Source organism: Protopterus annectens, chromosome 10.part0 (assembly GCF_019279795.1).
Source record: "Protopterus annectens isolate FY-2018-M chromosome 10.part0, PAN1.0, whole genome shotgun sequence".
Taxonomy (NCBI): domain Eukaryota; kingdom Metazoa; phylum Chordata; order Ceratodontiformes; family Protopteridae; genus Protopterus; species Protopterus annectens.
The window spans coordinates 1453864234-1453889614 of record NC_056744.1 but is presented as its reverse complement, the minus strand read 5'-3'; the positions used below and the strand labels follow the sequence as shown (position 1 = coordinate 1453889614).

The 25381-nt window shown below is 38.9% G+C and overlaps 1 protein-coding gene across 2 annotated transcripts in view; it reads right to left on the bottom strand.

Moving 5' to 3' along the window:
* EPS15 (epidermal growth factor receptor pathway substrate 15) overlaps positions 1-25381 on the bottom strand; it is a 2462763-nt gene that overhangs the window by 358099 nt on the left and 2079283 nt on the right. For both annotated transcript variants that reach the window (XM_044086083.1, XM_044086082.1), the window contains exon 21: positions 19923-19992. In XM_044086083.1, coding sequence (XP_043942018.1) covers positions 19923-19992 — 70 coding nt within the window. The remainder of the gene's footprint in view (positions 1-19922; positions 19993-25381) is intronic.

The window sequence follows — 25381 nt, the reverse complement described above, 5'->3', positions numbered from 1 at the left end:
CCTCACCTCCTATCACTCACAACTACCTACTCCCCATTTCCATCCCTCAAACACCACTCTTAACTCAAGTACTACACCACAACCCTTATCTACTAATTTGTCCCTCCATCCTTCCCACCACCACTCCCACTCCTAAAATAAAAAAAATTCCCCCCTCCCCTTTAAAACAAAAAAACAAAGTCTACTTACTCAAATTAAAACCCCACTATGAACTTCTACTTCTATCTGGTGACATTCATCCTAACCCAGGCCCTACAGACACTACCATGAAAAATACCCCCCTGTATCTAAACCTGCCAACCCTTCCAACCCAAAGAAACAAGTACAATTCTGCTCTATCAATGTCAGAAGCCTTGTAAATAAAGTTCAAGAAAGTAAAGTTGTGTACACTTACCATAAATGTAGATGTTCGAGTGTATTCACTGTTGCAGTCATTACATTAGGGTAATCTGCTGGCAGGTTGCCCTCAGTCGGCATGATTAACAAAGTCTTGGGTCCTGCATCGGTTGCTGTCCCTTCTTCCATGACATCAGGTCGTCAGGGGTATAAAACATGCAGCTGACGCCATTACATCAGTTTTTCTTGCCACAGATGTCAGGTGCCCCCCAAATGGGGAGCAAATAAAATGAAAAACACAAAAATATACCTCCAGCCAAAAGCAAATACACCAAAAAGGCTTTTAAACATAGAAAAAGAAAGTGGAGGTATAGTCAGAGAAATACAGGGGGCTGGAGGGAGGGTAACCAGGATTGCAACAGTGAATACACTCGAACATCTACATTTATGGTAAGTGTACACAACTATACTATGTTCTCCGTGTTTCACTGTTGCAGTCATTACATTTGGGTAGATTCCCAAAGCTACGGTTGGGAGGAGGAATTTATACAGCATTAGGACCAGCTATAAGGCCCTGCAAGACAGCAGTGGCAAAGCCAGCTCTGGATTTAGAGAACATTGGTAAATGATAATGCTTGGTGAAAGTATGTACAAAACTCCAGGTAGCAGCTTCTAGAATATCCCTGGTAGGAACACCTCTGAAAAAGGCTGCAGAAGTAGATGCAGCCCTGGTGGAATGAGATCTGATCCCCTGGGGGATAGGTTTTCCATGGTGCTTATAGCAGAAATTAATGCAATGGCTTATCCATTTAGAAATGGTTTATTTTGAAATAGCCTTCCCTCTGCCCCAGCAGCAAATGCTACTAGCAATTGTTCAGATTTTCTTCGAAATTTAGTTCTGTCCAAGGAATGCAGAATCCATTCCCCTTTGTTCTTTTTTTTTCTTTTTTTGCAACCTGATTTTTATTAGCATTTTTTTTTTAAACACAAATACAAAAACAAAACCATAATTCACACAATACAAATAGGTTCAAAACAGATAAATGAAAAAATCTTCATACAATCCTACTTGAGAACAAATACATTCAGTACTGATGTAACAAAAAGAAATATTTAGCTTCTTTAAACAAGTGAATAGGATACTAGCTGATTACAAACTCAAAAGGAAAGTGTAGAAAGGATTTGCTGAGAGGTATTTGTTTGTACAGGATTGTGAAGATATATCAATATTCCTAAATCTTATTTGATTTAACTATATACAATATATATAAGCGACTGTCACTAAGTGGGAGGGAATTAGTATAAAGAAACTAGAATGTAATGCCTGCACAAATGTAAGAAAAAGATAACATAAAGGGTCGCAATAATTGTAATTCTACAAAGGTTCTGCTGGAGAAAGTTAAATGAGGGGAAGAGGCATTTACAGATAGTAGGAGGAGAAATGGAGAACAACGTAAGTAGGATAATGATTTAGAACATCCAGAAGGTTATTCCAATATTTCTGAAAGTAACAACTTCTTTTTGCTTGTAGTTTTTAGTTTACTTGCCAAAACATGTTTAACAGCCATCGATTGAAAATCCTTCCAGGACATTTTGGTTCTGTCTAGCCAGTTAAGGGTAATGTAAGTTTTGAGTAATGCACACAGTGTCACTATGATATGTTTAGTTTCAGATTTAAACAAACCTGGATAGATATTTAATAGTGCCATTTCCCAGGAAAGGATTGACTTCATGTAACCCATTTTCTCCAGTCGTGCTCTTAAGGAGCACCAGAGTTTATACAAGTTTTTACAGGACCACAAAATGTGGAGTATGTCTGCAACAGAATTAGGGCAAGTTGGACAAAAAGGCGAGCTGTTTGGGTTAATTTTATTTAGGAATGATGGAGTGTGATATGCGTTGCTGTTTATCATGAACTGGGTATAAATTAGTTTTTTGAAAGGGGTTAGCTTTATTGTAGCATCAATCACATCGAGTTTTTGGCTAAGTTTAATTTCCTTATTTTTTCCATCCCAATATTTAGAAAATAGTAACTTGCCTTTGTGTTTTATTTTTATTACTAGACTATAGACTTTGGAAAGCATTTTAGACCTTGATAGAAGTTGGGTTATTAGAGACTGATATAGATGGTACTCTGTGGGGGTAACTGACCTTGTGTCAGTGATCAAAGAAATTAGGTAAAACATTTGTTTGATTATTATATAGTACTTCTTGCTCTCTATCAAAGAGGACATAATTTCATTAAATGGTAAGTCTTTAAGTGAGTAGAAGTCCCAAACTGTACAGTTCTTAATGAGAGGGTAAGTATCAAGATTTAACATGCTGTTACCCAATTTAAGATTTGGATTAAGATGAACTGGCTGGCCATTGTTAGGGAGTATCGTAAGCCAAGGGAAGTTATCAGTGATTGGAACCCATTTATATTTTTTATTAATGTAGGGTGAATTTTATGCTCTTTAAGAGTTTTATTGTTCAGAAAAAGAATTGCTCTAGGATTGATTTTATATGGGCATTGTACAATTTTGCCTTAAGGGATTCCAGTCCTTGTTTGATTGTTGGAAGTTAGCAATGTGTATAATACGACTGGCAATAATTATTTGGTAATATGACAGAAAGTCTGAAAATGCCAATCCTCCTCTATCTTTGGGAAGTGTAAGATCACTGTAGCTGATTCTAACATTTTTAAGGTGCCAAATAAACTTTCCTAGTGTAACTTTTATTTTTGAAAAAAAAAAGTGTTCGGTATGTTTTGATTAAGAGCGGAGAAGTGGAAAAGAAGTTTGGGCAAGATATTCATTTTTACAATAACTATGTTTGAGAGAAGAGAAAGATTTAAACTCTTCCATCTTGTGAGATCTTCATTGATTTTAGTCTAAGTTTGTACAAATTACACTTTATTAGCTCTTGCTGGGGGAGTGAAGGTTATACCCAAATATTTTAGGGAATAGTTAACTTTGACTGATATTTCTGGAATGAAAAATTCTTTGTGTCCGAGGGGGTTTAGCAGAAAGATTATTGATTTGTTTGGGTTAATGGCATAATTTGAGATTTGCAAAAATTTGTCTATAGAGTTTAAAATTTTTTCAAGTTCCGTTGGGGGAAGTTCTAAATAGATGTTTAAATCGTCTGCAAAGGCAGTGTGTATTTCACTTGTATTTTATATAGGTAAACTGAACGATGAAATGTTTTCTGACTTAAATTTAACAATAGAACTTCAAGATAAATATTAAAAAGTTAGGGTGAGAGCAGACAACCCTGTCTTGTTCCGTTTATAATCTGGATTGGCATGGAGTTTTTTTTGTTTATATTTAGGGAAGTGGAAGCCTTAGTGTAGAGGGTTTTAACCATTTTAATAAATTTGTCAGGGATGGAGAAGTATTTCAGGTTTTTAAAGAGGAACTTTAAGTTTACCCGGTCAAAAGCTTTTTGGGCATCAACAGAAAGAGCATATTTGTGGGATTTGTCAAGATTCGTTATATATGTTATGGCTTCAATGGTTAGAGTGCTGTCCCAAACATGCCTATTGTTCATGAAACCAAGCTGGTCATGTGAAACAATATGTGGTAATACGCTTTTTAGTCTATTTGCTAAGACAGAAGATAAAATCTTTATGTCGATGTTAATTAAGGCAATTGGATGGTAGCCATTTGTGCTAGTAATGTTGTCATTAGATTTAGGTATGAGGATGGTCTTAGAATTATTAAGATATAAATCCGAGATGCCAAATTGAATAATGTAATTATAAACTTTCAGCAGAATGGATGCAAGAATTTGCTTGAAGGACTTGTAAAACTCTGACACGTAACCATCTGGACCTGGGGCTTTTCCCTGGCTTCGGTTTGCTTATGGCCATCAAAATTTCATCTCTGGTTATAGGCGCCTTAAGTAAATTAGAGTGATTTTTACTTATTTTAGGAAAGTGTAACTCATTTAGTAAAGAGTCTTGAAGACCTGGTGATTCAAGTATTTGGGGGCCATAAATTTCCTCATATACTTCCTGGAAAACCTGAATAATTTCCTTATCTGTGAAATATGATCGACCCTTGTAGATTATGTGATTCATTTTAGTAGGCGGGGGTCTGATATTTATAATCCTAGCAAGAATTTTCGAAGGCGTTTGCGCCCATTCAGCATACTTATGGTAAAGTCTAGATTCCATAAGTGAGTATTGACTGAGGTGTAGTTCATGAAGTTGCTTTTGAATGTTGGATATTCGTTTCTCAATGTCGGGAGAGAACTTAGTTTGAAGTTCTAATTCTAGATTTTTTAGTTCTGTTTCTAGCACCAAAGTATGGGAATTAGATTGTTTTTTAATTAGGGAAGCTTTTTGAATAAGGGTACCCCTTAAAGTAGATTTGGCAGCCGCCCATTGAAGATCTATGGGCACATCAGACATATCAAAAGAGGTAAATGTCTGAGACAGGAATTCTTGAATTTCTCTATGGATAATCATGTTTTTCAAGAGATTTGGATTAAGTGACCAATTTATAGGGATGGAGTTCAAATGGTTATGTTTACAAGTATTTAAATGAAGATTCATTTTTGCATGATCAGAAATAGTTCTGGGGTCACAACTATGTATTATATCATAGGAGGTAAAAAATGTTGATATTAAAAAGAAGTCTATCCTGGACCTGGATTTGTGGAAGGCAGAGGAGAAGAATGTGTAGTTACTAATGTTAGGGACATTCCTAAAAAGTTCAAAAGGATCAAACAAGTTATAGACTTCCAACATATTTCTTATAGTATTAGTAGTACTTAAAGGTTGTTCATTGGTTTTACAGGTTTTGTCTAAATCAGGTCTAATTGTAGTATTCCAATCCCCCCCAGGATCAGTAGATGATTGTTAAATTTTTCAACGAGCGAGAAGATTTCATAAAGGAACAAAGACTGGTGTATACTCGGACCGTAAACATTTACTACAAGTATTTCTTTTTTACAGGACGGTATAAAACAGGTAAGATAGCACCATCTCCCATTTGGGTCCCAACCAGAAGTTATAATTGATCTTTTGAAAGATTTTTTTAACTATTATTGCTACCCCCTTGGATACTGTGCTATCCCCACCCATTACAATCTGTTTTATCCATTTCTTTTTAGCACTGTTTGACCACTGAGCTGTAGTCATGTGCGTTTCCTGGATAAGAGTAATATCAAATGAAGATTTCTGGATTAGATGTAAAACTAAATTCTTTTTTTTATTATTCTGCAAACCCCTTTATATTCCGTGAGTCTATCAATAGCATTTATCCAAGTAACTTGTAAGATAAGGGTTTGGTATTTTTAATATTTAAAGTGAAGGGAGTTATCGGGCATATGTGTTATAACTTAAGAATAAGTAGGCAAATAGAATGAAGGTAAAAAGAATTGTTTCCCTTAAATGAAAAATGAATAGAAGAAAAGTAGAGAAGAGTGACAGTCGCCTCTCTCAGATCACTACCCGTGCTTAACCACATTCTACAAATATCTGAAAGAGAAAGGAAGAAGGCACTATTTACATATTTAACTACTTTACAAAAATTTCTTAACATTCCAAAATCCAACTTACTACACATTCACGTGCTTCCTGCTCTAATGTAACAGTATACAAAAAAAAAAAACATAACTTTTTAACATTTAGTAAACATCAGCAAATATTGTTTGATACGAACAGATAGGGTTTTACGTAACAATATAATACATCTTGATCATACTTATCCTCATATGACCATACAGCAAAGTCACCCTATAGTATCTACCCTGTATGATTACAGCTCTGACTCAAAGATGCCTTTATAAGGAATTAACCTCTAAAGTCATAGGTTCAAAGATTAGTACTAGGCTAAGTCCCCTTGTGGGCCATTTTAAGCCTAGCCAATTATCCCATGTGAGAGACAAACCCTGCATCTTGTGTCTGTAAGGTAAACACCTTAACTATTATGCAAACCTCCAAGGGAATTAATAGCGCCTCTGACTGGTAAGACATATTTGAGGCTCCCTTTCACTTATCCTTATCAAGTGGGGTTTTAGACCCGTACTTCCTAAAGTGTACGAAGATGCCTGTTGCCCAGCAAGGTCTTGTAGATGGAACCAACCAGATATTATATGACCAAATTTGACTACTTTGAATAATAAACTATGGAAAGATAAAAAACCAATGGTGCTATTCCTCTTTCTGCCTAAATGAAGTACAATTATTATTATATAGGATGTAGATTAGGCCGTTTAAAAGTGTCTACTAAACTTTATATTGCTCCAAAGGCCAGAAAATCTATATATGCAAAAACCAGAGACATATATATGAACACAGATAGTCAAAATCAGACATGTATATGAAGTGATTTGTTAACATAATAATCCTGAAACAATAATAGTTTACCATACAACAGGTAAAGGGTGACGACAAGAAATAAAACATTTGTCTATTTACAAACTCTAAGTCAAGCGACTACAGATGCGTGTAATGCATCAGTAATACTGCAAAAGAGTATTGATTAAAGACATGAATAACCTACTCGTTACACTATAGGTATGAACATCACATAGTGTCCCTTACCCCTGTCAATTTGTTTTCACAACCAAATATAACTCGTATAACTCAACCCAACTCTCTGAGAATGTATGTAAAGTTTTTCTGATCCCTATAACAATTAACAAGATGAAGAGATGTTGTTAACTATTCAGCATATAGGGCTAGAAAATCATGTTACCTATTACTGACACAATCCTGATCTGTACGCAAGTAACAATGATAAAAGTAAATTTGTAATACCACACCCATACTTTCACACACAACACACATACAGACAACTACACACAATTTCCCAAAATAACCCACAAGATAGATAGCTGTATACAATTTTTAGACCAGTGTGTTAATAACAGAGTCAGAAGTGCGTTACTTTGATTACACACCATTGAAAGGGACCAAACCCAGAAGTACTTTGGGGATTAAGATCATGAATGTAAGGTGTATACGTGTGCTTAACTCTGTTAACTAAAGCATACAAGTATTCCCCAAGTATAGGTTCTACAGTAATTCTAGTACATTAAATTGGGAAACTGTAATGCTTAAAATTATCTGCAGTGGTCTGTTAAAACCTAGTAACAATTTCACAGGGTACATGGTATTTATCCATATTGCAGCTATTTATTCCCTTTGGCTGTTTTATGTGTGTGTACACGCAGTGTCTTGCTACATGCGTCGTATGTATAATTCTCCGTGACATACAGTAACCGTAGTTAGCATAGTGTTACATTTATTTTTAATTTTTCACAAATTATCCCTATACAGAGTCTTACCTATGCATTTTTTTCAAACTATTTAGACCATAATATGTGTCTTGTGCTCTGTTTTGCAAACCACTGTCTTGGGGCTCATGTCTAAAGACTTTCCAACTACAGAAACTAAGCAGAACAGCAAAATGCTGCAAATATAGTGCATATGTTGTAAATATACCTTATTGCACCTTGTTGTCCCAAATGTAAGATTAAATTCTAGACTTGATATGTAAGATTTCTACCACTATATTATGTCATTTGAGCTCCCTTTCTCAAATAAACGCTCCACTATTAACCATAGGTAAAGAACATAACAGCCCATACAAAGTTATAACAAGTCTCTTCATCCTCTACAGGGAGTCAGATTTACTTTTTACCATATGTTTGAAAACCAACCATTTTTGTGCTTTATAAAAACAAACATTTAAAGACCGATTATAAAAGAGTAGTAGGCTATCTCCTTATGAATCTGTGTTGAACAATTTTTGATAGTGAAACATTTCTGTCATGCTTAGTAAAGGAGAGTCATAGTATTGTCAAAACTTTAAGCTGTTATTCAAACAGAATCTAAATATGTTTTTTTTTTTTTCAAATTCTGACCTATTAGCTAAAACATAGCTTAACAACAACCTTACTGAACATTTTGTAATAACAGTTGTCTGACACATTTATCAAATAAAAGCCACAAGTAATATAGCCTTAAAAAAAAAAAAAAAAAGAAAAAAAGAAAATTGCAGATACTACCACAAACCATGACTTTGTTAACATGACATCAAACACAAATTATGTTATATACACTATTACTGCATCTTCATTTGGTTCAATGCTCACCATTCCTTTCAAAAACAGACCATTTCTTTATTTAATACAAAATACGGTATTAACTTGTCACTAATCTTCTTGCAAACTTCTTCAAACTTTCTTTAATGTGTAAATATTCATTCTAACCTTTCCGATCTTCGGTAAAGTCTCTTGTGAGGTATTTATAGCTGTCTGTAGCCTTCTTTATCTCCACGTGTATTTAGTTGAATTTCTGTTCTTTTTTTTTTTTTTTTTTAACCAGGACTCTGTTGTTCCTGCTTCTCGGTTCATTACAGAAAAGCAGAAGTCTCGATTTAGCAGTGGCGCACATTGTTTCTCATGAAACCTGCGCATTTGAAGAAGTGATTCCAGTGGGACCAGACAACCTGCTGCACACAGAGGCCACAAGGGACCTTTAGAACACCCAGAAATCTTGGCCTACTTTACGAGTGTCGAGATGGGAGCCTGGAAATGGCCTCAGGAAACGGAACTCATTTAAAGGTAAGAAAAAGCTGTTTTGGTGAGATTAAACGAGCGATCTGTTAGAATAAAAGCTGAGATTTCTTGGATTAGTTGTTTGGACAGGTTTGCATCATTTGTAAGTAAAAGGAACTTATATGCACTTTTCTTATTTTTGAGAAAAAACAAGATTGTTACAGCTTACATACTAGGAAGTTGTTGTTGCAAATAAGAGGCATACAGAAGAAACAGTTTGATGTAATTTAAGAGGATGTCGGAGTTTCACCAAAAGCCTTAGTAAATGTAGCCTTCTCTTCTTGTTGATTTTTTATAGAGTACATTACGCTTTTGTATTGAAATGATAGAATGGCAGGGTACTTCATCAGGAACTTGATGGATATGTTAATTAGAAACTTGCAGTAGGGCGAGAGAGTTTGTCTTTCTTGTTTAATAGGGAATGGCAAGTCCTGAGCAAAGGTAATTTTAAAAACCTCTCCAGAGCACCAACTTCTTAGATTTAGCAGCTTGAAGGATTGACTGTGCATGGGAAGCATTAAGTAACCTTGTGTAAATTTGTCTAGGCATATCCATTGCTTGAGATTTTCTCAGTGCTCTATGGATTCTTTTGATTGAATATGTTTGTGCAAGATCTTTGTTGTCTAGTAAGATACCAATAATTTCCTGAGCTACAGAGGACAGTTGTGATTGTTCAAACTTCTCCGGCACACCTCTGATCAGCACATTATTACACCTTGTTCTAGCCTCCAGATCAATTATTTTTTGCTGCATTTCTTTTATCAGAGCTTCATTTGTGGAAGTATATTTTTGAAGTTCCTGTATTTTGATTTCATTTTCCAGTATTTTTGCATCATTTTGATCTAATCTGGTAATGATTTGTTCCAGGTTGTTGCCAAAAAGAGTTAACTTTGAAGAGAAGGTTTGTATTTTCAGACTGAAGTGGTGAAAGTGCTGCCTTAAGATCTTCAATTGTAAAGGGTTGCTCACCCTTATTTTTTTGAGGCTGCTTGGTAGGCTGTTTTCTGCCTTTTGGTAGATATTTCCTTCTCTGGCACTGAGATTAATAAAAGTCTAGTTTTTGAGCATTGTGCTTCCATTGAATCCATCTTAGAAATATTTTTATTGTATCCTCTTCTTTCTTTACATTCCTTTATTTGTTGTGCTTCTGTAGATTCTTTGTATTTGCTGTCTGGCCTAGACACATGTGGCTTAGAGTACTAATACCCCTTTGGATGAAGAGAGGAGGTATCAGCCTTTCCAAACTGCAGTATCACCAAAATTCTTTGGAAGGTAGGTAGGTTATATCCAGTACTGTTTGGCAAAACCCTTTTTTTGATCCTTTTATGATGTGGCGACAGGTGATTCAAATAGATTATCTGATAGTGTTAAGAGCACACAAAATACAGTGCTTCCTAGTCAGCAGCCATTTTGGAATCCCATTCCCTTTGTTTTGTGGATTGGGATAGAAGGTTGTCAAATGAATGGACTGACTAAGAGCCACACTGGAAACCACCTTGGGCATGAAGGATGGGTTGGTCCTCAGAGATAACATAGTCTGCATGAAAGATGATGAAAGGCTCCACTGCCATAAGGACCTGTAATTCAGATAACCCTTCTAGCTGAAGTGATTGCTAAGAGGAAGGCTGTTTTCCAGGAAAGAAATTTTAAGTCTGCAGTAACAACTGGCTCGAAAGGAGGCAGAGTGAGCTTTTCCAAAACAAAGTTAAGGTCCCAGGCAGGGGTAGGAGCTCTCTGGGTGGTCTCAAGTTCCTTGCACCTCTGAGATACTGCCTGAGCAGGGGATGAGAAAAGAGGGGTGGTTCTGTGTTTTAGTGAGCTGAAATAGCTGAAGCGTGGATTTTAATAGAGGAAAAAGACAAGACCTTGTGAAGCATCTCAGTTAAGTATTGCAAAATCTGAGGTAAATTGGGTGCTGCTGTGCTCATCCCTAAAGATTGGTTCCAGGCACAGAATCTCTTCCATTTGTCAGCATAAGATTTTCTAGTACTAGGTCTTCTCGCCTCCAAGATGACATCAATCACAGGTTTGCTGAGGGATGCTAAGGGCAAATTTAAGTGATTAGCCAGGCTGCAAGGTTCAATGTTGGGAGCTGAGGGTGCAGAAATTGGATCTCCTGCTGAGGAAGGTGTCTGAGGCAGGTGCCATGGAGATATTTGTGACAGACTGCGCAGGAGTGGGTACCAGTGTTGGTGTGGCTAGTCTGGAGCAATCAAAATCATTCTTGGTTTCTCCTGTTTGACTTTTAGCAGGACTTTGGAGAGCAGAGGCAGAGGAGGAAAGGCATAGACTGATAGGTTTTTCCAGCTGAAAGACAGAGCATCCACTTTCCAGGCTTTTTTGTCCAACTGGTAGTTCTGGTGGGAGGCAAATAGCTCTATGTCTGGGCTCCCCCAGTTGCTTGTCAACATGTTGAAAATCCGTTGTTCCAGTTTCCACTCGTGTGGGTCCATGAGATTACTGCTTAGTCTGTCTGCCAGTGTATTCAATTTTCCTGGCAGGAATTGAGGTTTTTGGGGGTGCACTTGGTAGCTCAAGGCCATGCTCCACAATGCCATGGCTAGTCTGCAGAGGGGGGTAGGAATGTGTACCCCCCTGCTTGTTTATGTACCACATAACCGTGGTGCTGTCTGCCTTTACCATTAGTTGTCGTGGAAGAATGTAATCCTTGAAGGTTGTCAGAGCATTCTGTACAGCTAACATTTCTTTTTGATTGACATGTACGTGCATTTGATTTGGGTTCCATTTGCCCTGAATGCACTTCCCTGCCAGGTGAGCCCCCCATGCATAGTCTGATGCATCTGTAGTTAGGGTTTGGGCGGCAGGGGGTAGTGTGAATGGCAGTCCCTTGTTTTGGTGGCAGGCCTCTGCCCACCATAGGAACTCCAGGCATAAGCAAGGTGTGATAGGAATCATTGTTTCCAGGCTGTGACAATGTTGACTCCATAGACTTTTTAAGTACCACTGAAGTTTCCTCATATGCAGTCTTGCATATGGAATTAGAAGAATGCAGGAGGCCACGAACCCCAAGGCTTGCAGTATTTGTCTTGGAGATAGCAGTTTTTTTGCGGCCACTTCTGTAAAGTAAGTTACCAAATTAATTTGTTTTTTTCTGGTGTGAGGAAAGCCATCTGGGCAGTTGTATTCAAGCTTGCACCCAGGAATGTAATCTGTTGAGAGAGTACCAGTTGTGACTTCTTTTCGTTTATGGTGTACCCCAGACAAGTTAGAACCCTTTTTACAAACGCCAGATGATTTACAAGTATGGGCTAGTTTCCTGCCTGAATTAGACAATCGTCCAGGTATGGATATATTTGAATATTTCTTTGCCTGCAAAATGCAATTACTGGAGTCAGGCACTTTGTGAATACCGTGGGCGCAGTAGATAAGCCAAAGGTCAGTGCAGAGAACTGATAATGCAAGTAGCCTGCTTTGAAGCGTAAGTATCTTCTGCAGGACTCCCTGATTGGGATATGCAGGTAAGCTTCTTTTAAGTCTAGAGTTGCCAACCAGGCATCTTTGCCTAGCATAAGAAGTAACTGTGAAGAGTCAGCATCTTGAATTTTGGAATGTCCAGAAAGGTGTTTAGAATAGACAGGTCCAGAACTGGACACCATGATTTGTCTTTTCTGGGTAGCAGGAAAAGCGTGGAATAGAAACCTTGTCTCTTTTCCTCTTCTGGAACCAGTTGAGTAGCCCCTATGTTTAAGAGGGAAAGTACTTGTTTTTGAGCCTCTGCCCACTGATTTGGGGGAAGGTCTGGCCACCCATTTGGTGTTGGCAATGTGTGGCAATGAAATCTGCATCCCTAGGACACTATATTTAAAACCCATTTGTCCTGGGTTATGAGTTCCCAGTTTTTTGCATGAAGAGCAATCTTTCCCTGCAAAGGGGCAGCTAAAAGGTAAGTGCTTGGTAATTTTAAAGGAATGTCATTGAGACTGTTTACCATAGCAGGTGTCTTGTTATTTCCAGATTTGGAAGTGGAGGCCCCCATTGCTTAGTTCTGAGAGTCCCCTGGGAGTGAAACCTGGTGCTTTTGGTGTGTCTGGGTTTAGCTTGAGAGGATCTGGAAGGAGCCAGACAGGACCAATTCTTAGTAGGCCAGTGCCTACTAAATCTAGGAGGTTGCACTTGCAAGAAATATTTTACAGTTTGCATTGATTTAGCTTTATCTTCCATCTTTTTTAGAACTTCTTCAGCCTTATTGCCAAACAGGCGGTCCTGATTTAAAGGAGCATCCAACAATTTTGCTTTAACATGGTCAGGCAGAGATTGCTCCTTAAGCCAAGCATGCCTTCTAAGCACAGACCCAGTAACAGTAGCCCTGCAAGAAGCCTGTAAAGAATCAAAACCACATTGCAAAGTATGTTTTCCAACTTGTTCAGCAGGATGCAATAAATCCAGTAAATCTTTATTTTCCACACAGTCAGATATCAACATCATTTTCTGTTTAAGCAGTCCAATAATATGCTGTTGATATTTTAACATATGAAATTGGCAGTTTAAAGCCCTGATTGCCAAGGTTGCAGAAGTATAAACCTTTTTACACCATCTATCCAGCGCCCTGGAGTCTCTATCAGAAGGGGTAGGATTTTTAGCAGTAGAAGCCTTAATGCCCTTGGGCCCCTGAGAAATGGTTTCTGGAACCACAACAGGATTTTTGAAAAGGAAATTTTGGTTCTCAGGAACCAAGTAGTATCTGTCAGGTTTACTAGGAGCTGGAGGCAGGGAATCAGGGGCCATACTGGATTCCGAAAACACATCATCAACAATGTCTAATACAGGAGGTATAGCCAAAGGCCTATGCTGAGGTAGAAGAAGGAAATCCCTAAGTCTCTTTTTTGATTCAGAAAATTCCTGACTTTCCCAGTGGAAATGCTCCCTTAAGGTATGTAAAGTTTCCCCAAAAGAAAAGTCCTCAGGGGGGATGCAGAGGGAATGGAATCCTCTGCATCAGAATCCTAATAAGTAGGTATGGACAAATCCAGGTCATCAGAAGAATCAGAAGAAATAAGAGTCCTGATCAGAAGATTCATAGTCATGCTCAGCCCTAGGCCTCTTAGAAGAAGGGGTTTGACTACCCCTAATTAGAGTAATAAGATCTTCAGCCATTTTGATCATTTGTTTTTTAGGCATAGGGGCCTGAACATGTGGCCTGGGCATCAGTTTTTTAGACATAGATCGAGATTTAGGCCTTAGTATAGAAGGTAGAGTCGGTTTAATATACAAGTCTGTAAGCCTGAATATACCTTCAGAAGCCGGTGCCTGCACAGCGGCTCCAGACCCATTCAAGGTAGCGACATCCGCGGGTTCCATAGGTAAAGTATCTCGTGGCATACCGGAATCCAAATGGGTCTCAGTAGAGGCCTGTGAGTCAAACGTAGCAGGTATCAGGGGCTGCGAAAGCACCTCACTGAGTACCGGCAAACTGGCGACTGGCTTAGGAGAAGCGTCGTCGGCAGTTTTGGACCTCAACAGCCTGCCTCTGTCTTTATCTTTGTGTTTTTTTGGAATCCCGGTAGTCGGATGGCTAACCAACGTCATTTCTGGATAATTAAACTGAGAACAGAAATATTTAGAGGCAAAAATGTACCAACGACGGATAGTGCGCTGATTAAATAAAGCACAAAACTGACAGCAAGGTACGTCGTGGTGAAGGCCTAGGCAAGGAATACAGCAAAAATTAAAATCATTGGGAGGTATTTGCTTTCCACAAGTAATGCAATTATTAACTTTTACTGACATCGGTAAGGAGCAAGTAAAAGTTTCCCCAACGGGGTACTTAGCTTTAAGTTGAAGACTTTGGTTCTGAAACTCGAAAACAAAAATTTCAGGAGTCGGCCGACCGGCACTTGCGAACTGCTTCTGCTTCGCGCACCGTACAGCAAGAAATACTGATGTAATGGCGTCGGCTGCATGTAATTATACCCCTGACGAACTGACTTCATGGAAGAAGGGACAGCAACTGACGCAGGACCCAAGACTTTGGTAATCAGGCCGACTGAGGGCAACCTGCCAGCAGATTACCCTAATGTAATGACTGCAACATTGAAACACGAAGAACATTTCCATGCCTGGGGAGCTAACTATACTCTGACATAGTCACCCTAACTGAAACATGGTTAAAACCACACCATCAGGACAGTGAAATCATTCCTCCTGGCTATAATTATAATAAAGTCATTACTCTCTAAACTTAAACCCTGCTCCCCATCTGTTGACAAGCTACCCTCTTACTTCCTGCAGATTCCCTCTGAACCTCTTGCCTATCCTGTATCCATCTTAATCAACCGATCCATTTCTGAATCCTATGTTCCCACTGTATGGAAGAATTTCTTTACTCTACCCATTCACAAAGGGGGCAACTCCTCAGACATATCCAACTTCAGACCAATTGCCATACTCTCGCCACTCTCAAAAATCTTAGAGAAATGCATTCACAAGCAGGTAATGCGTTATCTTCACCAGGAAAACCTTCTCACACCCACACAGCATGGTTTCCGTCCCAAGCATAGTACAACTACTGCACTCATATCATTCATCAACATAGTCTCCCTAGCTCGGGATAACAATAAACTTGTCTCATGCCTATTCCTTGACCTTTCTAAAGACTTTGACACTGTCTTTCACCCCACTCCTTCTAGATAAACTCACTAACTTACATTTCTCTACCCCTACTATCTCCTGGTTCTCCAGCTATCTCTCTACACGCCAGCAATCAGTTAAATGGCTCTCTGCACTATCCTCCCCTCTCACTGTACAGACTTAGACCACTACTCTTTAATATTTTCACCAACTTGCTCTACTCCTCTTGTCCCCAGTTCATCTCTTGCGCAATATGCTGACGATTCAGTTGTTATAACCATTGCCGACAACCCAACTGACCTCCACTCAACTACCCAGGCATCCTTCCACAGCACTGAGACTTGGCTTAGTGATAACAAACTAATACTTAATCCAAAAAAAAAAAACTAAGCTCCTACTCTTCCTCCTTAAAAACATCATCACACTCAAAAAAATATTTACCATCTTATCCTGCAACAACACCATCATCTCAGCTGAATCTAGTATTAAATTGCTAGGTGTTACAATTGATGATCAGCTTAAGTTGGATCTCCACATTACTAACTCGGTAAAAAGAACTCATCAGAAACTTGGGACACCTTTTCTGTAGCAAGAAACTTAACTAACACTGCCTGAATAACTCTCTCCCAGGCTTTATTACTCCCAACACTCCTGTACAGCTGCCACATATTCACAAACCTAAACCCACACTTATTTCCAAGCTTGAAACTACCTATAATAAGATTGCCAGATTTGCAGCTAACCAAACCTGCAAGTCATACCACTGCTTAGCACTACAGCAACTAGACCGGCTAGAATTCCCTCAGCTACTCCATCTATACCAACTACAAATCATCCACTCTACCTACCCTCCTTCTGCCCCAGCCCCTCCACCATCATATGCAAATATTTTCCTGCAAGGACGCTACGCAGCTCAAATCAAATCAAGAATTACTAGACATCTACAAACCCAAAACCAAGATAGGCTGCCTTCTCTATAACTATAACCTAGCTATATCCAGGAACCAACTCCCCTTAGAAATAAAATCCCTCCAGCATAGCAAAAGTTTCAAATTAGCCACAAGGGAATACCTAAAAACAAAGTGGTCTTGCCACTGTAGCCAACCACCCTGAAACCACCATCCTTTCACCTATTCACCACCTCACTCAATGTATCTCTAACACTATTTCCCCTGCCTCTTCTACCTCTTCCCTTCCTTTATCTCCAACCATTCTTAATTCTTACAGTCTCAAAACAACCTGTCTGGTCTGTCTCCTATACTCTACCTCCCCTACATCTCCTACTAGCCATTCTTACTTTCCTTTCTTGTTTCCAAACTCCTATACAACTAGATCCTACCCACTTTAAATAAGCATCTGCCTAACTATTAACTCATTTTGCTCTAAGCAGCTTAAATAATATTGTAACTAGTCACATTTTCTTCTGCTAATTGTTTAAAACCTTGTTTGTAACAACTCACATACTTGTCTGCCAATTGTTAATACTCTGTATAACTGAATTGCCTGATGAGCTTTTTCTCTCTCCAGGTCTCTGCCTGTAAGATCCTATAGCTGATTGTTATTACTACTATGTTACTAAAATTTAATAAATTGTTTTCAAGTCTTGAGGAGCTTTTCTCCCTGGGTCTCTGCTGAAAATGAGCCAAAAGCTCAGCCAGACTAACCCGGTTAACAAATGTAAAATAAATACAATAAAAAATAAATAAATAACCTGAAGCAAATAATGGAAATATGTAATCTATCGACTAGAGGAAGAGGCAAACACCCCATACACCACTCATGATCAACATCGAGAAGGTGGAAAGGGTATGCAGTACCAAATTCCTCTGAGTTCATATCTCTGATGATGTATCTTGGTCCAGGAACACCTACCACATAGTGAAAAAAGCACACCAATGTCTCCACTTTTTGAGAAGACTCTAAAAGGTGAAACTACCATTGTCAGCATTTTCCACCTACCTTCTACAGAGCAGCAACTGAAAGCATCCTAACATCCAGTTTTTTTGGTATGGTATGGGAGCTGTTTGGTTGCAGATAAGAAATCACTGCAAAGAGTGGTGAGAGTTGCCAAGAGGATAAGTGGCATTAGTCTGCCCACAATCCAGGATTTTTATACATCGAAAAGTCTAAACAGAGCCACCAAAATACTAAATGATGCAATTCATCGGCAAATAGCCTGTTTATGAACCTGTCATCGGGTAAAAGACACCACAGTATTTGATGCAGGACAACTAGATTCAGTTTTTGTCCAAAGGTGATCAGACTTCTTAATTCCAAAATTAGGTCTGATCACAGACAGGTCAGGAAGTTGGGACTTCCCATTCACTGTGCAATACTATTTTATTACTTATTACGCCCAGCCAACCATTACAATTTATAATATTTTTTCTTCAGCTGCTACTGCTATCTGCTTGTTCACCCACAATGTGGTACATGGCTTATCTGCAATACTATTACTTGAACTTTGCATTTAGATGTGTATTTTTAGTATCTTAACAAGTGTTTGTTTCTAGGAATAAACAGAGATATATACTTAAGTGTAGAGTTAATTTATAAGATAGTGGTAGTATCATTATACGTTGTTTTAAATTACATCTTTCTATGTATGTGATTTCTTTTCTGTCTGTCCCATGATGATCTGATTGCACAGAATCTCATTTAGTCTACACTTGTGTAGATCTAAATGAGAGAGTTACTTTTGACTTTGACATTTGACTTTAAATCTGTTACTAAGCTAGTACTGGCCTAGGGTGAACAACGTGTGTACATACCATGAGTGAAATGAACGTTTGAATAAACACACACAACATATGCCAAATGAATACTATCACATACAGAATGTGCACATTCTAACAGGTTATAGGAATTTGGAATCTCTAGTATAAACTTTAGGTTTATTCCTGCCCAGTGGCATAGTGAAGCCGCGGTGGTGCAGCGGTAGCGTTGTCGCCTCACAGCAAGAGGTTCTCCTGCTCGATTCTCAGCTGGAGCGCCTTCTGTGTGGAGTCTGCATGCCCTCCCCGCGGTCGAGTGGCATTCGAAAGACATGTGTGAATGGGTGTGCCTTAGTTGAAGACTGGGTGTTGAGCTGGCACCGTAAAAATCTACTGCCAGTCATTAGCGGACCGGAGTTCCGCTGTGGCGACCCCTAACCGGGAAAAGCCAAAAGAAGAAGACTGCCAGTGGCATAGTGAGATGAAGCCCTGACTATTCCCAGGCAACCCAGCAGTGGCATGGAAGAATAGGCATGCCCATCTTGAAAAGAAGGTGGGAGGACAATCTCAATGTGAAGGAGCAGCATTCCAACATGTGTTCAGAGGACAGGCTTATGGCACATTGCTTAGCTAAACCTTTCATTAGCGAGTACATGGGAGTGCAAATTTGAAGGGGGAGGGCATTGTGATGTAGGAAGCCCATACCCTTCTGCAGGTTAAGTGCAGACAACAAAAGATTAGTCCAGATAAAAGAATAAAGATGCCTTTATTCCTTCCACAGGGAGGGCATCAGAAATAGAGTCTCCTAGATGTAACAGCTAAAGTGGTTTTATCTGGACTACTCCTTTGTACTCCTCTGGAGCACAGGTGGGATACCAGATCTGACTCAAGCTTACTGGATTACCTCGGTCTTCTGCAGGTAGATGGATACAGATGTTCATGAGGTTGGCAAGAGCACAAACTCCCTGTATGTATACCTGAATGAAGGCCCCTCCAAATGGCTCTTGCCCTAATGAAGAAAGGGAATACATTTAGATAAGGGAAGGCTTGATGGTTGGCAAGCAAGTGAGGAAAAACAGCTAGAAAAAAAAAAGATTCATAAATGGTAAACATTGCTTTGCACAAAAAGCTTTTGAAATGAATCTTTGAGGGCAATGTTTGGACTGGAATTTTAAAACCGTGGGGGAAAAACATAAGCACAGTAACACAAAGTCTGTGGTTACACTTAGTTAATCTAGGAACAAAAAGATAACTACTTTCTCATCAAGGCTACGAAATCAACTCCCAGCTGAGATTAGGGCACCTGCAAATATTAACCAATTTAAGGCAAGGTTATACTACAGGCCAAGTACAAAATTATGTATAACTAGAAGCAAACTATGTTCCTAGACTGCCTTTGGATCTCAACAGTGCTAAATGAACTTAACTTATGAACTTGATTCCCTCCTCGTGGTTAAAAATTATTTTTCATATTTCCTGTGTTTAAAGTTCTACTATTCTCACCCAAAGAATAACCAATGTCATATTATTTCACAGATTATAATGGCCTTCCTTCAGCCAATTTTACACCTTAAAGGATTGATGTATTAGTCTATTAAAAACTTTTGAGTCCTACTGTTCTACTGTGAAATAAATTAGATGTCCTTCACACAAACATAAAAACATAAAAATGTGAAAGCAAAATAAGGCATAAATTTCATGTAAATTAATCAGAACTGTGAACCATACCAGTATCGGTAGCTGCTGCAACCACAGTACCTCCTGGAGCAAAAGGATCATTGCTCTTCATGGTATCTACCTGTAAAAGGAAATAGAGGCAAGTTTACAAATACAGGGACAACAGTTAAAATGAAACACTTTTTTTATATTTACATGTACCTAATAGTTGCATACTTCACCATATCAGATGATCTGAGTCTATGATTGACACACACTTCTCTTCTCACTAATTTTTAGGGTATGCATGCCTCTCCCTAGCAGTGAGTGCCTAGCACTTGTACCTGCCCACTGAGGGAACATACTCCAGTAAATCAAGAAAAAACAACAGAAGCCTACACTGTGCAATGGCATACACATTTGCTGAATTATAAGGAACTCCTACAGCAGCCAATGGATAGAGAAAACACCCAAACACAAGAGGATTGGGTAAAGTAATTAGGATCTAGACAAGAGCATATCCTCACAAATGAATGTATAAAGTCCATACTTTATCTGTTACGTCTGATACCTTATGCCCTCCTTGGAGTGTCAACAAAATGGAAGAGTACCATTCAGTCTCACAATATAGAGGGATAAAGCCCATTCTGTACATCAGACAATGTGTGTTCAACTAGATGCATGAATGCTGGAGGGACTGAATGGAGAAGATGGGAATGAGTGGCTGATGCCAGATCACCCATCTAGGGGACGGAGGGGGGGGGGGGGGTTGGCTGCCGAGGCTTGCTGGAATAGCAGCATTAACAGCAGAGTATTTGCCATCAGCTGTATACCATTTGATTGGGAGATTGTGCATGTACAGAAGTGTGTACGCACCTTTTGAAAGCAGCAAATGTAAAGCTTGCAAGGCTGCACAGAAAGGGAGGGGATTAGCTCACAGTCGCAGCAGCAGCAGCAGCAGCGTGACCTTGCAACCAGCATCCTCAATCTACTACCTGGTCTCACAAATAGGTTGGGTTGAGCCTTGGGATAGCTAAAGGTGTGTTAAGTAGTCTTAATAAATGAGAAGAGGAGCTGGGGGCAGATAATTGTAACATGGGGAGAAAGGTGGAAAAAAACAACCTGGAAAAATCACAAACTGGATTTACCCCTGAGGAAGGAGAAGCAGAGACGGAGAAGACAAAGTCCACATGTTCAAAAACTGAATGAAGCAGGACTCCTGGAGTCATGGTTCACGCAATAATGTTTTGTGAACCAAAGTATATACACTAACAGAGGAAGCAATGAAGGCAGCCATGCCCTTGGTAGCAAGGTGTGTAGCCAGATACTGACATTTTGTACTCAAATCTAATGTTGTTGCCCCCCACCACCCACCTATCATTTTAAAAATGTACTCAACCCACAAACTGCTATCCTCAGCCATAAAGGAAGGGGACACTTTCTTTTTAACTGTTAACATTTATACCCATAAAAAACTAATTTTAGATATGATTTTCTTTCACACAAACATTCTTTATATACCTCTATGCCATAGATAATTGTTTACACAGTTCTAAATATTCTATGCTTTTTGACTGTTGAAATTTCCAAGAGATGCTCAGAAAAAAAAATATTCACTTGAGTACATTGAGTATGCCTAGCTACACCCTTGCTTGGTGGAGTGGATTGGCTAGACATTGCCCGCAACAACCCCTCAAAAAACAAAAACCTTTAGAGCTTCTCCCAACTAATTGAAGACATCACCAGACCCCACAAAAGAATAGCTATTGGGGCTCCACAATAGACTGGATATTACTGTCCCACCATAACAATATCATCACTGTAGGAACACTACCTAATATCATTAGCGACCACCACCCAGAATATATCCCACACAAAACTATCCCAACCTCAGGCCAACACCAATACAAATCTACCAGAAATCTGACCAAGTTCCAACCATCCACATTTAATGAAACCTTAGCTAAAGTAAATTGGGAACCCCTCAAATCCCTCCCACTTAATGAGGCTGTTGAATTTTTTAACTCAACATTCCTAGACATCCTAAACAGGCAAGCACTCACTCATCAAAAATGAATAAAGCATAACCATGCAAGCTGGCTCTTAAAATCCACCAAATAAGTCATGTCCACAAGGGATAAAATATGGAAATCATAGCAGAAAAACAAAGACTGGTTTGAAAACTTTACTATCGTATGTGCTACTGCATATGCTTTTGGACTGTTCTTATTAAAGTACCATGTTCCAGTTTATAGTGCTGGCCATCCTTTTGCTTGCAGAAAAACAAAGACCCCTCAACTCTACTACAATACAAACAACTCCATAACCAGAAAAATCATCTAATAACCAGTGATAAAAAGCCCACTACCTTCACCTACAAAGTCAACATAAAAATAATCCCAAAAAGTTCTGGTCCTCCATCAACCAACTATTACACCCAAGATCTCAAAGCAACCCATCCCCTGACTCACACAAAAACCCTACCATACTTGCCACCCTCTTCAATTCCTACTTCAATGACACCATAGCTAACCTAAACACCACCTTTCCTACAATTAACACCACCAAGACAGCTGATGACGAAATCATCCTAGAAAACAACCCTACCCTTGACTACAACCTAAACTTCTCCCCCATACCCACCACAATAAAAAAAAAACTTTTACTTAAGCTAAAACCCTGTACTCTAGCCGCTGACAATCTATCCTCATACTTCCTGGAGCTAGCTGCGAACTCTAAAGCTTATCCCATCAGCATACTTATTAACAGATTGATTAAAGAATCCCTTGTACCAGACACCCTTCCACAAAGGCTGCGCCAACACAGACACCACAAACTTTTGACACATAGCAATTCTCTCGCCCCACTCAAATACTGGAAAATGCATCCATGCCCAACTCCTCAACCACGTGCTTGAAAACCAAATTCTAATCACCCACTCAGCATGGTTTCAGACCAGGATACAGCACCGCTACCACACACCTCTTCTTTCTTGATACAGTTAACTGGGAACAAGAGTCTGATTAAATAATTGCTTCTCTTTTCCTCAACCTCTCCAAAGTTTTCAATACCGTTTCCCACACTATCCTCCTCTCTACACTATCCACCCTCCACATTTCCCCACCTATCCTACAATGGTTCAATAGCTCTCTCTATCCAATAGGCAGCAATCTACCAAATGGCAACAATCTTGATCTCCCTTCCTCAATACTTCCACAGGGGTATCCCAAGGCACCAAACTTGGTCCTCTCATTTAGCATCTTTATTAACAACTTTCACTCCACTCTCCCACAATGCTCAGTAATCCAGTAGGTTGATAACTCTACAAAAATATCCATTGCAAATTCCAGCTCTGAACTCCAGCAAATCCTCCAGAATGCCCTCACATCTACTGAATCTTGGATGCTTAACAATCATCTTGCCCTAAATCCAAAAAAAATAAATAAATAAACTAAACAAGTAATTTTTAGCCCTAACAAAAGCACTCCCCTAGATAAAAAAACTCTTCACTATACAAGCCCAAGACAATACCACTATAGACGTTAGCCCACACATAACTTACTAGGCATTATTATAGATGAAAACCTTAACTTTGACCTACGCATAAACAACATCAAAAAACCACACCAAAAGCTCGGTATGCTCTACAGGCACCAACACATTCTTAGCTTCTCTACTAGACAAACCCTTGCAACTACCTTTTTATTACCCTCTCTCCTTTATGGTGCCCCTCTCTTCAGTAATATCCAAAATTCTACAAAATCCAAACTTGATATGTGTTACAACATAATAGCCAAATTTGCCATCAAGGCCAAATTCTCATCCCACCACTGTAACTCACTGAAACAATTAGGCTGGCTAAAACTCCCACACCATCTCTCATTCACTCATCTAACTACAGCGCTCAAAATAATCTACAGACTCACAGACTTTCCTACTCTCTTAACTCTACCTGCCAAATACCATCCCAGTAGGCAACGAAGATCTGAATATCATCTACGTCTAAAAGTAGAAAAGACCACTATACCTGCTGGCCAACTCCTCTACTCCTTCACCATTGCCAGAAATAATGAACTCATTTCCATCTTCTATAAGAAACACAGGCAGCACAACCACCTTCAAACAAACACTAAAAAATCACCTCAACTCTTCCTGGCTACGTACCTGCTCTATAACCTAATCTTCTCCTTCTCCTTATATGATAACTAAACGCCTATGCTTTTTGCTACTAGTGACTAATAATGCTTTCTCTATATTTATTATTATTTTTTTCATCACTTGTTGATACTAGTACAATAATGTAGCAATAACCCATGCCTGGGTGTGGGTAATGCTGGATTTACCAACGGTTGGTGTGGTTTTGTCACGAGGGTGAAGCCCGAGTGGCCAAACAAAGCCAACCGTGGGTAAATCCAGCATTACCCACACCCAGAAGTGGGTTATTGCTATTATACAATGACATTAAGAAAAAAAATAATTACTTTTCTTAAATAATGGCATTGTATAATGTCTCCTTGCTGCCATTCCGCAGCTGTCTGGTATTCTGCGGCAGTTCTGATGTACTGCGCATGCGTATGCCTATGCAGTACATCAGAGCTGTGGGCAAAAGCAATGGAGAAAGCAAGATCTCCGCTGCTTTTTACAAACTGTTTTGCTATGTTAAATGGGTTTAACATAGCGAGACAGCTTTAAAAAAAGCAATGGAGAATCTCTGTTGCTTTTTTTTAAAGCTGTCTCGTTATGTTAAGCCCATTTAACATAGTGAGACAGTTTTGAAGAAAGCAAGATCTCCGCTGCTTTTTACAAACTGTCTCGCTATGTTAAACTCGTTTAACATAGCGAGACAGCTTTAAAAAAGCAACGGAGAATCTCCGTTGCTTTTTTTAAAGCTGTCTCGCTATGTTAAACTCGTTTAACATAGCGAGACAGTGTGAAGCAATGGAGATCTTGCATTCTCCGTTGCTGTAAAAAAGAAAAAAAAGAGTTATAGTAATGGAAAAAGTCCGGGCGACCAGATCTTTTTCCATTACTATAACTCTGATTTACAACGTGCACGCTGACCAATCAATGTGCACGTTTTTGAATATTAATGGGGGGGGGGGTCGTTGTATAATGCTAATTAATATATATCTCTGTTATACCGCTCTGATTGAATTAATCTGGCAAACAACTCAATTCCAAAAGTTATATATAAATTCTGTATATATTACTGTAATCAAACCAACTAGATTCATGCTTCTATGTATATATTCCGTATATATTACAGGTAATTAAACCAACTAAATTCTTGCTTCTATGTATATATTCTGTATATATTACTGTAATCACTATGTGTAATACTGTTTCTACTTCTGTACCAATTAATGGTTAATTTTTTTCTGTATCTATGTTCTTGTCAGAGCTTTTCTCCCCAGGCCTCCACTGAAAATGGGCTCTTTTAGCCCAGTGGACTTTCCCAGTAAACAAATGCAATAAATAAATAAATTAATTAAATTTGACAACAGCATTTTTCAATGGGTGGTTTATTAGAA